Source organism: Lactuca saligna, chromosome 7 (genome assembly GCF_052625555.1).
Source record: "Lactuca saligna cultivar CGN05327 chromosome 7, ASM5262555v1, whole genome shotgun sequence".
NCBI classification, from domain to species: Eukaryota; Viridiplantae; Streptophyta; class Magnoliopsida; order Asterales; family Asteraceae; genus Lactuca; species Lactuca saligna.
The window spans coordinates 898,187-910,914 of NC_136423.1; the positions used below are offsets into that span (position 1 = coordinate 898,187).

The window sequence follows — 12,728 nt, forward strand, 5'->3', positions numbered from 1 at the left end:
ACAGAACCAGTACCGACCCGTACCGTTCTTGATTTCCCGAATACTGATTTTGATCGAAAGTTAATCCCAAGTACCGAACCGAATTAACATAACCGGTACCGGTACCGGTTCTAGTACCGGTACCAGTGGTACTGATTCCCAAATTTCATGTATTTGGAGTACCAAGTACTGTCCCATATTTTTAAATTCGGTACCGGTTCCGGTACGGTACCGGTACGAGATTGGGATTTGGGACAAACTGCTCATCCCTAATGTAATTACTCAATAATTGAACAAAAGAAGCAATTCTAGAACCATGCATGAGTATGGACGGTTGTGGATGACTTTATAGGGTTTCTAGAAGTCTCTTGGTTGCTGATAAGGGAAAAGATTTGAATTGTAGATTAAATCTAATATTTAATTATTCAAATCTTAATTTATCTGCGAGCTACCTAAACTATAAATAGAACCTTTAGGCATCTAAATTTTGTGGTTCATCATACGTAAAAGGTGGAGAATGAAATTCTCTTCTTCCAACCTCTCTTCTTTTTTCTTTCTTATGCACTAGGGTTTTAGGTGTAAAACATTAGAAACATTTATACTATTGCATGTTAGATTTCCATGGAGCATTTATAGAACTCAAGAGATTTTGTTGCTATATTCGATTATAGGAAAAGGCATGTGTTTCTTTCAATGTGATTTTTGATTTACATAGATTAATTTAGGTTTTTCAAAGTATGTTGCTATTATGAGAAAGGTCATAGATTTCCAGGTTGCATGTGCCCATAATTTTTTATGTGAAAATTCCAATGTGCAAATCATGTTTGATTATTATTAATATTGTAACCTAGAAAACTTATCATAAAGAATGAACAAACCCTAGGGCTTAAGTGCCTTTATATAGCAAGAAAACCCGAGAATCCCATCAAGCCCATGGGTCGGCAACTCTACAACCCAAACCCGCAAATCGAAAAAATTTGAACGTTGTAGAGCAACACAAAAGTAGATGATGACCTAATCAAATGTAACCACAACACTTCTTGCGATGGCAATGGCGACAAGATGTCAAAAGCTTTGTGGAAACTATATCTTTCATCCTTCCGAACCTTTAAAAATCGCACTTATAAATCAAACGACGGAAATTCGAGGGTTGGTGATGACAAAGGATTCAGAAAAAAAAAAAAAAAAAAAAAAAAAAAAAAAAAATAGACAAAAAAAAAAAAAAGGAAGGAAGTTGGCATGTATTTGGGGAAGAAGCGGAGGTGTTGGAGTAGACATTTTATTGTATAAATAATAACAACTAAACATATTAATTAAAAAGGTCTATATTGGCATTTTGTTAATACCACGTTGATAAACATGACATAAATCGGCCAAATCATCAATTTTATTATTGACCATATTAAAAGTTTCTGATTTTTTTATTATGTATATAAACGTTTAGAAAAAACCCATGTTTATGGTTTAGTTTAGTAGTGAATTGACCTTTGACCAAAAAGGAATCAACCAAGACCCTATCGGCGGTTACCGCTGGTTTCCTATAAATACCTTACTCATTCCACAACCCCCCTGCAAACAAACAACCCAATCAAATGACAACCAACATCGACACTCTCTGGCTTTTTGCCCTCTCCACTAAATGCACTACCATCAATTTCTTCTTCATTTTTGCTCTTGCCTGTTTCATTAACTTGTTCTTCCAATGGTCCAAACACAAATCTACCATCCCCGGTCCCAGAGGCTTCCCTTTCATTGGCAGCATGCACCTCATGTCTGGCCTCGCTCACCATAAGATCGCCACCGCTGCACAGTCCTGCCGTGCCAACCGCTTAATGGCCTTTAGCTTGGGCGAAACGCGTGTGATCGTTACTTGTAACCCTGACGTCGCCAAGGATATCCTTAACAGCTCTGCTTTTGCCGACCGTCCTATCAAGGAGTCTGCTTACAGCTTGATGTTCAACCGAGGCATTGGGTTCGCGCCTTATGGCGTTTACTGGCGGACGTTACGAAGGATTGCAGCCACACATCTCTTTTCTCCGAAACAAATCAAAGTCTCTGAAGACCAGAGGATGGTGATTTGTTATCAGATGGTGGAGATGTTTCATCATAAACAGCAGCAAAGAGGAACGAACTCTGTATGTGTTCGCGAATTGCTCAAGCGAGCTTCTCTCAGTAACATGATGTGGTCTGTGTTTGGAAGACGATACAGACTGGATTCAAATGATGTCGAGTCCGTGGAGATGAGAAAGCTTGTGGATGAAGGATATGAGCTTTTGGGTATGCTCAACTGGACAGATCACCTTCCATGGTTGGCTGATTTTGATTTGCAAGGGATTCGTTCCAGGTGCTCCAAACTCGTTCCCAAAGTAAACCGGTTTGTCAAACAGATCATTGACGAACACCGAGGTCAACTGGTTCCACTCAACGGTGACTTCACCGACGTCTTGTTATCACTTGAAGGATCCGATATATTATCTGAATCGGATATGATCGCGGTACTCTGGGTAAGCAGCTGACCTTATTCGCTTACGAACGAAGAAACACACACACACACAATATATATATATATATATATATATATATATATATATATATATATATATATATATATATATATATATATATATATATATATATATATATATATATATATATACACACGAAATCATTAGTCATTTCTATTCAACGAAGGAAAATACAAAGAAAACCTTTTTGAAAAAAGAAAAAGAAAATAAAATAATTACCCTCCAAAACTCTACTATCCAGTTATGGCGGCAGTCTTTGACCTATTCCGTTTTTCACTAGACTATATTTAGAAATTTAATGATATAAATAGTAATATTTTGAGACAATAATAAAACCCTTTTAGGGTGAGGTTTGTCGAATAATTAATAACAAATATAAGCATACCACATATATATTAACTAATATATAATCTATTTCATCGATTATTGACGTACGAATGACAGGAAATGATATTCAGAGGCACCGACACGGTAGCAGTGCTGATGGAATGGATCCTCGCAAGGTTGGTGCTTCATCTCGATGTTCAATCAAAGCTCCAAGACGAGCTTCGGAGGGTCGTCGGGAGGTCACGTGTGGTGACCGAATCTGATGTCACCAATTTGGTGTATCTTCAGGCGGTGGTGAAAGAAGTTCTGAGGCTACACCCACCAGGCCCACTTCTTTCGTGGGCTCGTCTAGCCATCACGGACACCACCATCGACGGTCATGACGTAGCAGCAGGGACTACGGCTATGGTTAACATGTGGGCAATCTGCCGGGACCCACAAATCTGGAAAGAGCCCTTACAGTTTCGACCAGAAAGGTTTATGATTGAGGCGGAAGGATTGATGAATATGTCGGTGATGGGATCTGATTTAAGGCTGGCGCCGTTTGGATCGGGCAGGCGAAGTTGTCCGGGGAAGAGTCTTGGGATGACGACGGTTACCTTTTGGGTGGCTTCGTTGTTGCAGGAGTTTGAGTTTTGGAGGAGTGAATGTGATGGATACAACGTTGACTTGTCAGAGGTATTGAAGCTTTCTTGTGAAATGGCGAACCCGCTTACCCTCACCTTGCGACCGAGTCCCAGTAGACCTATCACTGCCGCATCCTCCAGACGTTAAGAAAATACACAATTAAAAAAAAAAACAAAAAAAAAGACTTTACTTGGTGGCTATTATTATCGATCGTTATGTTTAATAAGAATTTCTAGTTTTTGTAAATTGAGATTATAAGTGTATGTATATAGCATGTCGAATTCATTATCTAAATATAAGTTTGATTTAGCAAACCCAATGGGTCGACTCCAGTCTGCTTGTTAATTAATCAAGTATTCAAGTATATATATATATATATATATATATATATATATATATATATATATATATATATATATATATATATATATATATATATATATATATATATATATATATATATATATATATATATATATATATATATATATATAGGATAAAGTGAATATACCTAACAACCTTATATAAGCTTACGTACCTAACTCCATAATACTAAATCGGTTTGTATCATATTTACATTGTAATTGTCTAAGGTCTTAAACTTCAACCTCATAACTTGATTACTTACAAAATCTTTGGACTTTCAATAATATATTTCTTTTACATCACGTCTTTCTATCGAATACCACCTGATGGGCTTAATATCCTACCGCTACAAATAATATATAAGCTTAAGTACTCAAACATATTATAATACATAATTTTGTTTGATATTTTCATTTTAATGCTTTTAAACTTCAACCTTTAACTTGATTTAGTTACAAGATTTTCGAAATTTCACTATTATCTTTCTTTTATATCGCATATTGTTTCCGAACACCTATTACGCTATATATACTGTAGTTGAAAATGAAAATTTTATAAGAGAAACATAAATATGTAATTTATAAAAATAATCGAAGTAAATCAAGTTAGAAGTTAAATTATAAGAACATTGGACAATTAAAATGTATTATATGATACAAAACGACGTAATATAGTGAGTTTGAGTATCTAAACTTATATACCCTAAGGGTATATTCACTTTTCCATATATATATATATATATATATATATATATATATATATATATATATATATATATATATATGTCTTGATTCGTTTTCAAAGTGACATATTTAAACAATTGTCAATCGGTAGAGGTCCTCATCATCGAGAGACAACCTTCATTTTAAAAATTATAATCCCATTACACTCAATTACCATTATTTAATCACAAAGACTTGTTCCTATATGCGTCTCCTTTATTATAAGAATATATATCCAACAGAATTCGTACACACATGGTGACCGAGATTTTTATCAGTACAAAACTAAATTTAAATTATCATTAAAAAAATACGTTATAAAAATGCTTTCATTGGAAATGCATTAACATCTTACTTGTATTTTTTATTGGGTAAATATTTATATAAAATTTCTGTTAATGAAAAATAAGTCGTTTGTAACGAGTAAACACTTATATTTATAACTGCAATTTTATAATAGCGATAATGACTAAAAATGTAATTAGCGATAATGACTAAAAATGTAATATGTTATTCGATTTGTACACATTTAGGAGAGAATTTTTTTAGGTTACACTCTTAATAAATATCTGGAAATTAGTGGGTTCATCAAGGTTACTATGCAACTCGTCAAGGCTGAAGAATGCTTCACGACTTCAGAATTTATATTTTCAAGTGTTGTCTTTGAATCACCATTGAATTCATTGGCTAATTTAACTAAAGATTTGGTTCCACCAGCAAATACATCATTAATCTTTTCTACCCGAAGTTGAAGTCCTTTAGCAGCCTATTCATTACATCATTATCTAGACTTGATTTCCACGTTAAAAAAATGTTTTCTAATATGATGAGTTTGTTGTTTATGGTTAGCAAATGATGGGTTTCAAGCATGCTTCCTACAAGTTGAATTCAAACGCCAACTTCACTCACCACCATTTGTTCGATAAAATGCCAAAGTGAAATTTTCAATACTACAACCACATCTTTAACTCTATTCAAGTTGTTTTATTTTACTGACTAATGCAAAACCATGACTTTTATTGTACAAAGTTCTTTAAGGCTATTTATCCATTGGATTTGAAATCATGATTGATTGTGAGCACATTGCCCTGGCTTTCAAGGAAATGTAGCGTTTTCCTCCCGATGATATTTTTATTTCGTGCAGGCCAACTTTTGTTTGTGGTGTTTCCATCATAGGGTTTTGGCGTTTTCTGTAGGGCTTTAGCTCAAGGCTTAATTTGTTTATCTTTTATTTAAATGGCTTCTTCTTCTACTTCTTCGATTGGTACTTGGCCATGACCCTTTTGTGTGTTTCATTGTTGCCCAGATGGTCAGTTGGGGTCTAAGGGGATTTCTCGTTTGATATCTCATATTAAGAGGGTACACCTTGCTTCCGATGAACGTAAAAATGTGTTGCGGGAGGCTATTTCTGGGAACCGTGGATTCTATATGGATATCGAAGAAACATTAAAGGTGTTTGGTCAATGGATATGTATTAATTGTATGAATATTCATGCATTGAGTCGTTATTGGCACCACCCTGATGGTCGTGTATAATTTACTGGTGGGGTCAATGGCATAAGTAGACACATTATTGGCATTTCAAAGACAACTTCCATAGGTCATGAAATTGTAGTACTTGAAGGGATGGCTTCGGATGCTGAGTTGCTTGACCATGTTTTCAAGGCCCCTATTACGACGGTCAAAAGTATCCCTCATAGTTGTCGTATGGAATTCTCTCAAGTGTTGCAAACAACTCTTAATAAGGTGGCCGCCCACCCCGAGTCTGTGGAATCATGGGTTAGGTTATTGCTTCTTCCCCGATGTACTTTGCAAGTGTTCGGGCCTAAGAACAGACAATAACATAGGTCTGGGAAACGGAAATCGTTACAAAATCATTGTATATTGAACTCTTTAGCTACATGGGGGAAACGAGGACAATATTGTAACATTAGTTGAAAATATGTTCGAAAATGCATATCATGGTTCAGCGGGCCAAAGAGCTGATCACTTTCAGGATGGTAGATCGAAGGGTGACACCAATGTCAGACAATGTCTCCGTATGGTTGCTGATGGGCATTTTATAGCAACAGTGAAAGTGTTTTGCTCGTTGCGTGTTGCTTCACATGACAGTGACACTATCAAAGCTTTAGATTCTAAGCATCCATACAAGCCACCCCCATCCATGCCGAACACCCTTTACTCTAAGCCTCCCGTTATACTAGATATTGAAAATTTCCTTGGTTGTATTAAATCGTTTCCTAAAGGAAATTTGTGTCGAAGAGATGGCTTGAGAGCTCAAGACACTTTGGATGCTCTATATGGGGAGAGGTCTGCTATAGCTACAAATCTCTAACATGCCATCACCGTAGTGGTTAATCTATAGCTTAGGGGAAGATGTATGTAATGTCTGGTAGAATTTGTAGTGTCTGCACCTCGTACTCCGCTCCTAAAACCTGCCATTGGAATTTGTTCTATTGTTGTAGGCACTATATAGAGGTGTTTGGTCTCAAAGGTTGTTTTGAAAGGAGTTGGTAAAGAAATGGCACGACACCTTAATGACTTTCAATTTGGAGGTGTATCGGGTGGCGCTGGAGTAATACTTCATAGTGTCAATAGGGTGTTGAGTGAACGTCATGATGATGGATCCCTTGCAATGCTTACTGTGGATTTCTCAAATGCCTTCAATTTACAGGATAGATTTGCCTTACTTCACGAGGTTAAGATGGGGTGCCCTTCCATTTCCTTATGGGTTGAATTCTTATATGGATATGCAGCAAGGTTGTATCTGGGAGATAAACATATTTGGTCCACTACAGGGGTCCAGCAAGGTGACCCTTTGGGACCACTTCTTTTTTGATCTTGTACTACACCCACTTATACATCAAATTAGAGACAATTGTAATTTTTTTCTTCATGCTTTGTACCTCAATGATGAGACCTTCATTAGAGATTCCGAAGAGGTGGCCAGAGTATTGGACATCATTTGGGTGGCAGGCCCAGGATTGGCACTTGAGCTGAATATCAAAAAAACTGAGCTATTTTGGCCTTCATGCGATGGTAGGAAGCTTCGTAAATGTTTATTCTTTGCTAACATTAGGCGACCGTCATTGGGTTTGAAGCTTCTTGGGGGAGTTGCTAGTAAAGATGCGGGTTTTATTAGTAGGTTAGCCATGAAGAGGTCTGCCAAGGCTGTTGATTTGATGCGCCTTCCACCACAGTTACATGACCCCTAGAGTGAACTTCTTTTGCTATGATCTTCAATGGGCATCACCAATGTAACACCTGGTTTGGGTATGGGTTGGAAAGTTGCCAATTTAGGAAGGTTTTATGCATGGACTCAGCGAGTGGGGAGATCCACTCGTTGAGTAGGGTCGTGTCATCTTGGATGCAGGTCGGAACTAACTCGGCGAGTCGAAAGGCCCGACTCGGCAAGTTAGAGCTGTTTAAAGAAAATCCTAGTCTCGGGGATTGCCCCCAATATAAACATCATAATCCGCCCCAGTAGGCTCCCTTAATACCATTGAAAGACGTTCATGGTCGCAAACCCTCTAGTGTGAGAAGTAAGATCAATTGGGAGCTTATCTTTGAGATTTTGGGGAGGATTCCTGTAATACCCCAAAATTTGAAACCGAAATTATTTGAATGAAAATGTATTACTTATAAAAGTATATTCATTGAAAACAACATTACGATCCCTTTTTACCACAAAATCATAAGTCATAAGTTTCAAAAACATTCCAACGAATAGTATAATATCATACTACAAATCCCAGGCTTATCAACTGCAGAAATCATGTACAAATGTGTAATGCGCTACTACACTGCCGACTCTTTGCCCTTGGATGAAGAAGTACCTGAAACCAAAACCGAAAACTGTAAGCACAAAGCTTAGTGAGTTCCCCCATCATAGCCATACGAAATACTGCAAAATCCTCGGTATCTTTCAACCGGTAGCCGCCAGGCAAAGCTGGGAGCTGGACTCCCCCTCGGTATCTTTCAACCGGTAATAGTACTTAACCTCCCCTTTGGTATCTTTAAACCTGTAACTGGGAGCTAACCTCCCCTTCGGTATCGTTCAACTGTAACCGGGGACTATTTCACCCTTACTACTGCTAACACACATTAAACACAATAATCATATCAAGCACATTAATCATATCAACACAACAAGCATATCACATATCAATCCTAGATAATTATCACAAAGACAGTCCGCTATCCAACACTCTCACTGTGGGCTGACATTGTGGCCATATACCCACCCTTACTAGAAGGAAACTCACCTCAAAGTCATATAGTGTCTACACTGATCTCGGTGTGAAAATCGACTCTCCTCATTTCCTCGATCCCTACACGACAACTCTTTTAATTTATCAACTCATACTCGTAACCCTTACAAGGGCCACTTAGTCCAAGTCAAAGTCAAGGTCAAATCCATGGTCAAAGTTAACTTTTTTTTTTGTCAAAGTCAACATCTGGTTGACTCGACTCGCCAAGTAAGTGTGTCAACTCTTCGAGTCCCCATATCCACAAAATTCCATAATCATGTTCCTAATCGTCAAGTCTAGCAAGAGCCCGACGAGTTCGTCTTCAACAACACACGTATAATCTTCAACCGACTCGCCGAGTTCGTCCTTGAACTCGCCGAGTTCATCTTCATCCATAAGAAGATGTTCAGTCTATGGCTCGTCGAGTTCCCTTTGAACTCGCTGAGTCTGTTCATCCACTTGCCGAGTCCAATGATTTCTAGGTCCCTAGTGAACCTAAACAACTCGAGAATCCTTCGATCTTAACAACTGGTCCAAAAACATAAGGATTTGGTGGAAAATGCACCCTGAATCGCTAAGTCCCCAGAATTACTCGCCGAGTCCCTCTATTTCCAAAACTATACAGTCGATTATGATGGGTCTTAACGTGTCAAAACCATAGATTTGGCCTCCTAGGGTCTATTTTGTACGTAAAGCTTCAAACTTGATGTACATGCATGGGTTCTTCGGCTCAAAAAGCCATAAAAAGAGGTGTACAAGATGCCTGGGTCTCCCATGCCCATAAAGTTGACACCTTTATGACATGGTAACCCTTAATGGTTCCATATCTGAATTCCTTATCCCAAAATCATGGTTGCATCCAAGAATGGCTTCCAAAAACCCTAAATTACACCAAAATAGTATCTAATGAAAGGAGAAGCAAGGTCTGGACTTTTTACCTCTAATAAACTGGAAAGGAAACAAAACCTGTGGATTTCCTTGCTCCTTCTGAAATCCCAAGGTCCTTCTTCTTCTCTTCAACCTTCTATCTTGCAAAAAATGACACAAAGATCTCAAAATCATTCAAAACGGCTAGGGTTTCATGGGGATGGTCTGGGGGTGTTGGGGGATGGAAAGGGAACCACTAACAGTGATTGAATAGGGTGCAAACCCTAAATATTAGGATTTTGTCCAGACAGATCCTACTCGTCGAGTCAGTATCCCGACTAGTCGAGTAGGTCACTTAAAATCTGCGCGAAAAGTTGACTCTACTCGACAAGTTGGGCCTTCAACTCGCCAAGTCCCAAGGTAAAACACAATAATACTTGGAATTAAATACGTACTAGGAACCGGGTTTTACAAATCTCCCCCACTTATTTTAGACTTTGTCCTCGAAGTCTGCTACTAGATCTGGAAAAAGCTCAGGGTAGTGCTCTCGCATATCGCCCTCTGGCTCCCATGTGCATTCCGAGCCCTTGCGGTGTTGCCATTGCAACTTCACTAGTTCCACCTTTTTGTTTCTCAGATAACTTGACTTCCACTCGAGGATAGCTACTAACCGCTCGATGTAGTTCAAGCTGTCATCCACCTGAATATCCTCTAAAGGCACCACTGCTGAATCGTCTACCAGATACTTCCGCAACTGGGAGACGTCAAAAGTATTATGAATCTTGTTGAGTTCGGCTGGCAGGTCCAGTCAATATGCCACCTTACCCACCCGGGCTACAACCCGGAAAGGTCCAATATATGTAGGGCCCAGCTTCCGACACTTCCTGAATCGAATGACACCCTTCCAAGGCGATACTTTCAAGAGTACCATATCCCCGACCTAGAACTCCAGGTTCGATCGACGCTTGTCGGCGTAACTTTTTTACCGAATCTGAGCAGTCTGAAGCCTGCTCCGAATTTGTTGGATCCTCTCTGTAGTCTTGAGTACCACTTCGGTACTCCCCATGACCCTCTGACAAACGTCACCCGAACATATCGGGGTCCTGCACTTCTTCCCATAAAACATCTCGAAAGGAGGACAATTGATAATCGCATGATAGCTGTTAATATAGGAGAACTCAACCAGAGGAAGGTAATGTTGGGTTTTGAGCATTCTAACACTTCCTAAGTGTACATGCAACCCTAATAAACCTTGGATCTATGTTTGTCTAAGATACATGCAAATAATTATTTTTCCAAGGTTCATATCCTAACTAGCATGGCATGGGGAACATGAATCAAATAAAGCTAGTAGAAATACTTACCTTGTAGTAGTAGTTGATTACTTGGAGTTTTAGAGCCTAGCACTAATAGTGTGAATGCCTCAAATGGAAATCACAAATCACCACAAACTTGGAACTTTGAGAGAATAGTCACTACTATTTTGAAATCGACCCTCACCTCAACAAGTGTCAACTAGTGTGATTTCAAGAACCAAAGCCTCCTTTATATAGTGTGGTGGATTAGGGTTACATCCATGTAAACCCTCATACCCATGTCTCTTCATTTCCATGAGATCCATGGGTTAAAGCTCCATGGAGTATCCATGGACTTTTCCATGCAAGCCTAGCCCATTCCAAATAAGCATTAGCCCACACTATATAAATATAGAAGCCCATATTTAATTAGTAATATCTTTGATCTCTAAATTAATCCTAGATTAATTATATATCAATACTAATTAAATAATATGATCTTATATTAATATATTAGAACTTATAATATATTAATAAATCATAACTTGTACTATTCTCAAATATTATCCATAAATTGTTCGGGTGAAGTGAAACCCAAATGGACCATGCCGAATCGGGTCAAGTACATACCAAATATAGTTATGGACTTAGACACTATATCCAATAGTCTCCCACTTGAATAAGTCTAATAACTATAGTTGCAAGTATGACTTCAGGAACCGATCAGCAATCGTAGCTCTTTAAACTCTGTTGAACTAGAACGCGCCATTTTAGATAAGTGATCATATAATCCTCTGCTCAAAATATCAGTCGGGCAAATACATGGAACATGGTCTTACTTATTGTCCAACATTTGTTTCCCGATTTCCGATTTGTTTGACATAGAACTTAACTGAACACATCAATTGAGTTCTGACCGGGCCCGGTACATAGGTCAAAACACAATCATCGAGGGGCCCAGATATCAGCTTCTAATCCTAGAAGGAACAGATAAACTTCAACTCATATGTTTGTTCTACCACTCACTGAATTATACACAAAGGCACGTTTTATAACATCGAGTTACCAATGCGTTTTCGTACAATCAATGCATAATCAAATTGTAAGTAACAAATCATATCTCTAGGTTTGAAGACTTATATGATATTACCGTCTCACGATCACTCGAGATAAAATTCCATGAAGTGATTACAGTTAGCGTGGGTTGAGTCCAATGCTCAAAACTTATGAGCACTCATGATTGTTGTAGCCATGTCCAACACCTTAGACCTCTACAACCAATCATGACAGTCTTGATTCATACCTACTTCCAACGTATGACCGACTGTGGAGGTTTGAATAATATGATATACCAAACATAATTATTCTGGAAGTCAAAACATGCAAAAGAAATATAGTAAACGATTGACAAGAGATAGCAACACTTTACTCATAAATAAAACACCTTTTATTCATCATCTAATGTCAATTATACTTTACAAATTTCATAATTTATCTAACTACTAAAACTGATATCATCATTCAGCCCTATGCTCCGAGCATGCTGGAGATGCTTAACCCTACTTGGTCCCTTCGTGAGGGGATCTGCTGGGTTCTCATCCGATGATACCCTCTTTTCCACGAGGATTCCTTCTTCTATTCGATGTCTGATGAAGTGATATTTTCTGTCAATGTGTCTGGATCTCCCATGATCTCTTGGTTCCTTGGCTAAGGTAACCGCACTATTGCTATCACAGAAAATCTCCATTGGCTCTTTTATAGCTGGTACAA

At 38.2% G+C, this 12,728-nt stretch overlaps 1 protein-coding gene across 1 annotated transcript; it reads left to right on the plus strand.

Moving 5' to 3' along the window:
* Positions 1 to 1,532: 1,532 nt before the first annotated feature.
* Positions 1,533 to 3,640, plus strand: LOC145005334 (cytochrome P450 78A9-like). Its single transcript, XM_078964414.1, has 2 exons — positions 1,533 to 2,483; positions 2,949 to 3,640. The coding sequence occupies exons 1-2, from the start codon at positions 1,572 to 1,574 to the stop codon at positions 3,603 to 3,605; spliced, it is 1,569 nt and encodes a 522-aa protein (XP_078820540.1). The 5' UTR covers positions 1,533 to 1,571; the 3' UTR covers positions 3,606 to 3,640.
* The last annotated feature ends 9,088 nt before the right edge of the window (positions 3,641 to 12,728 follow it).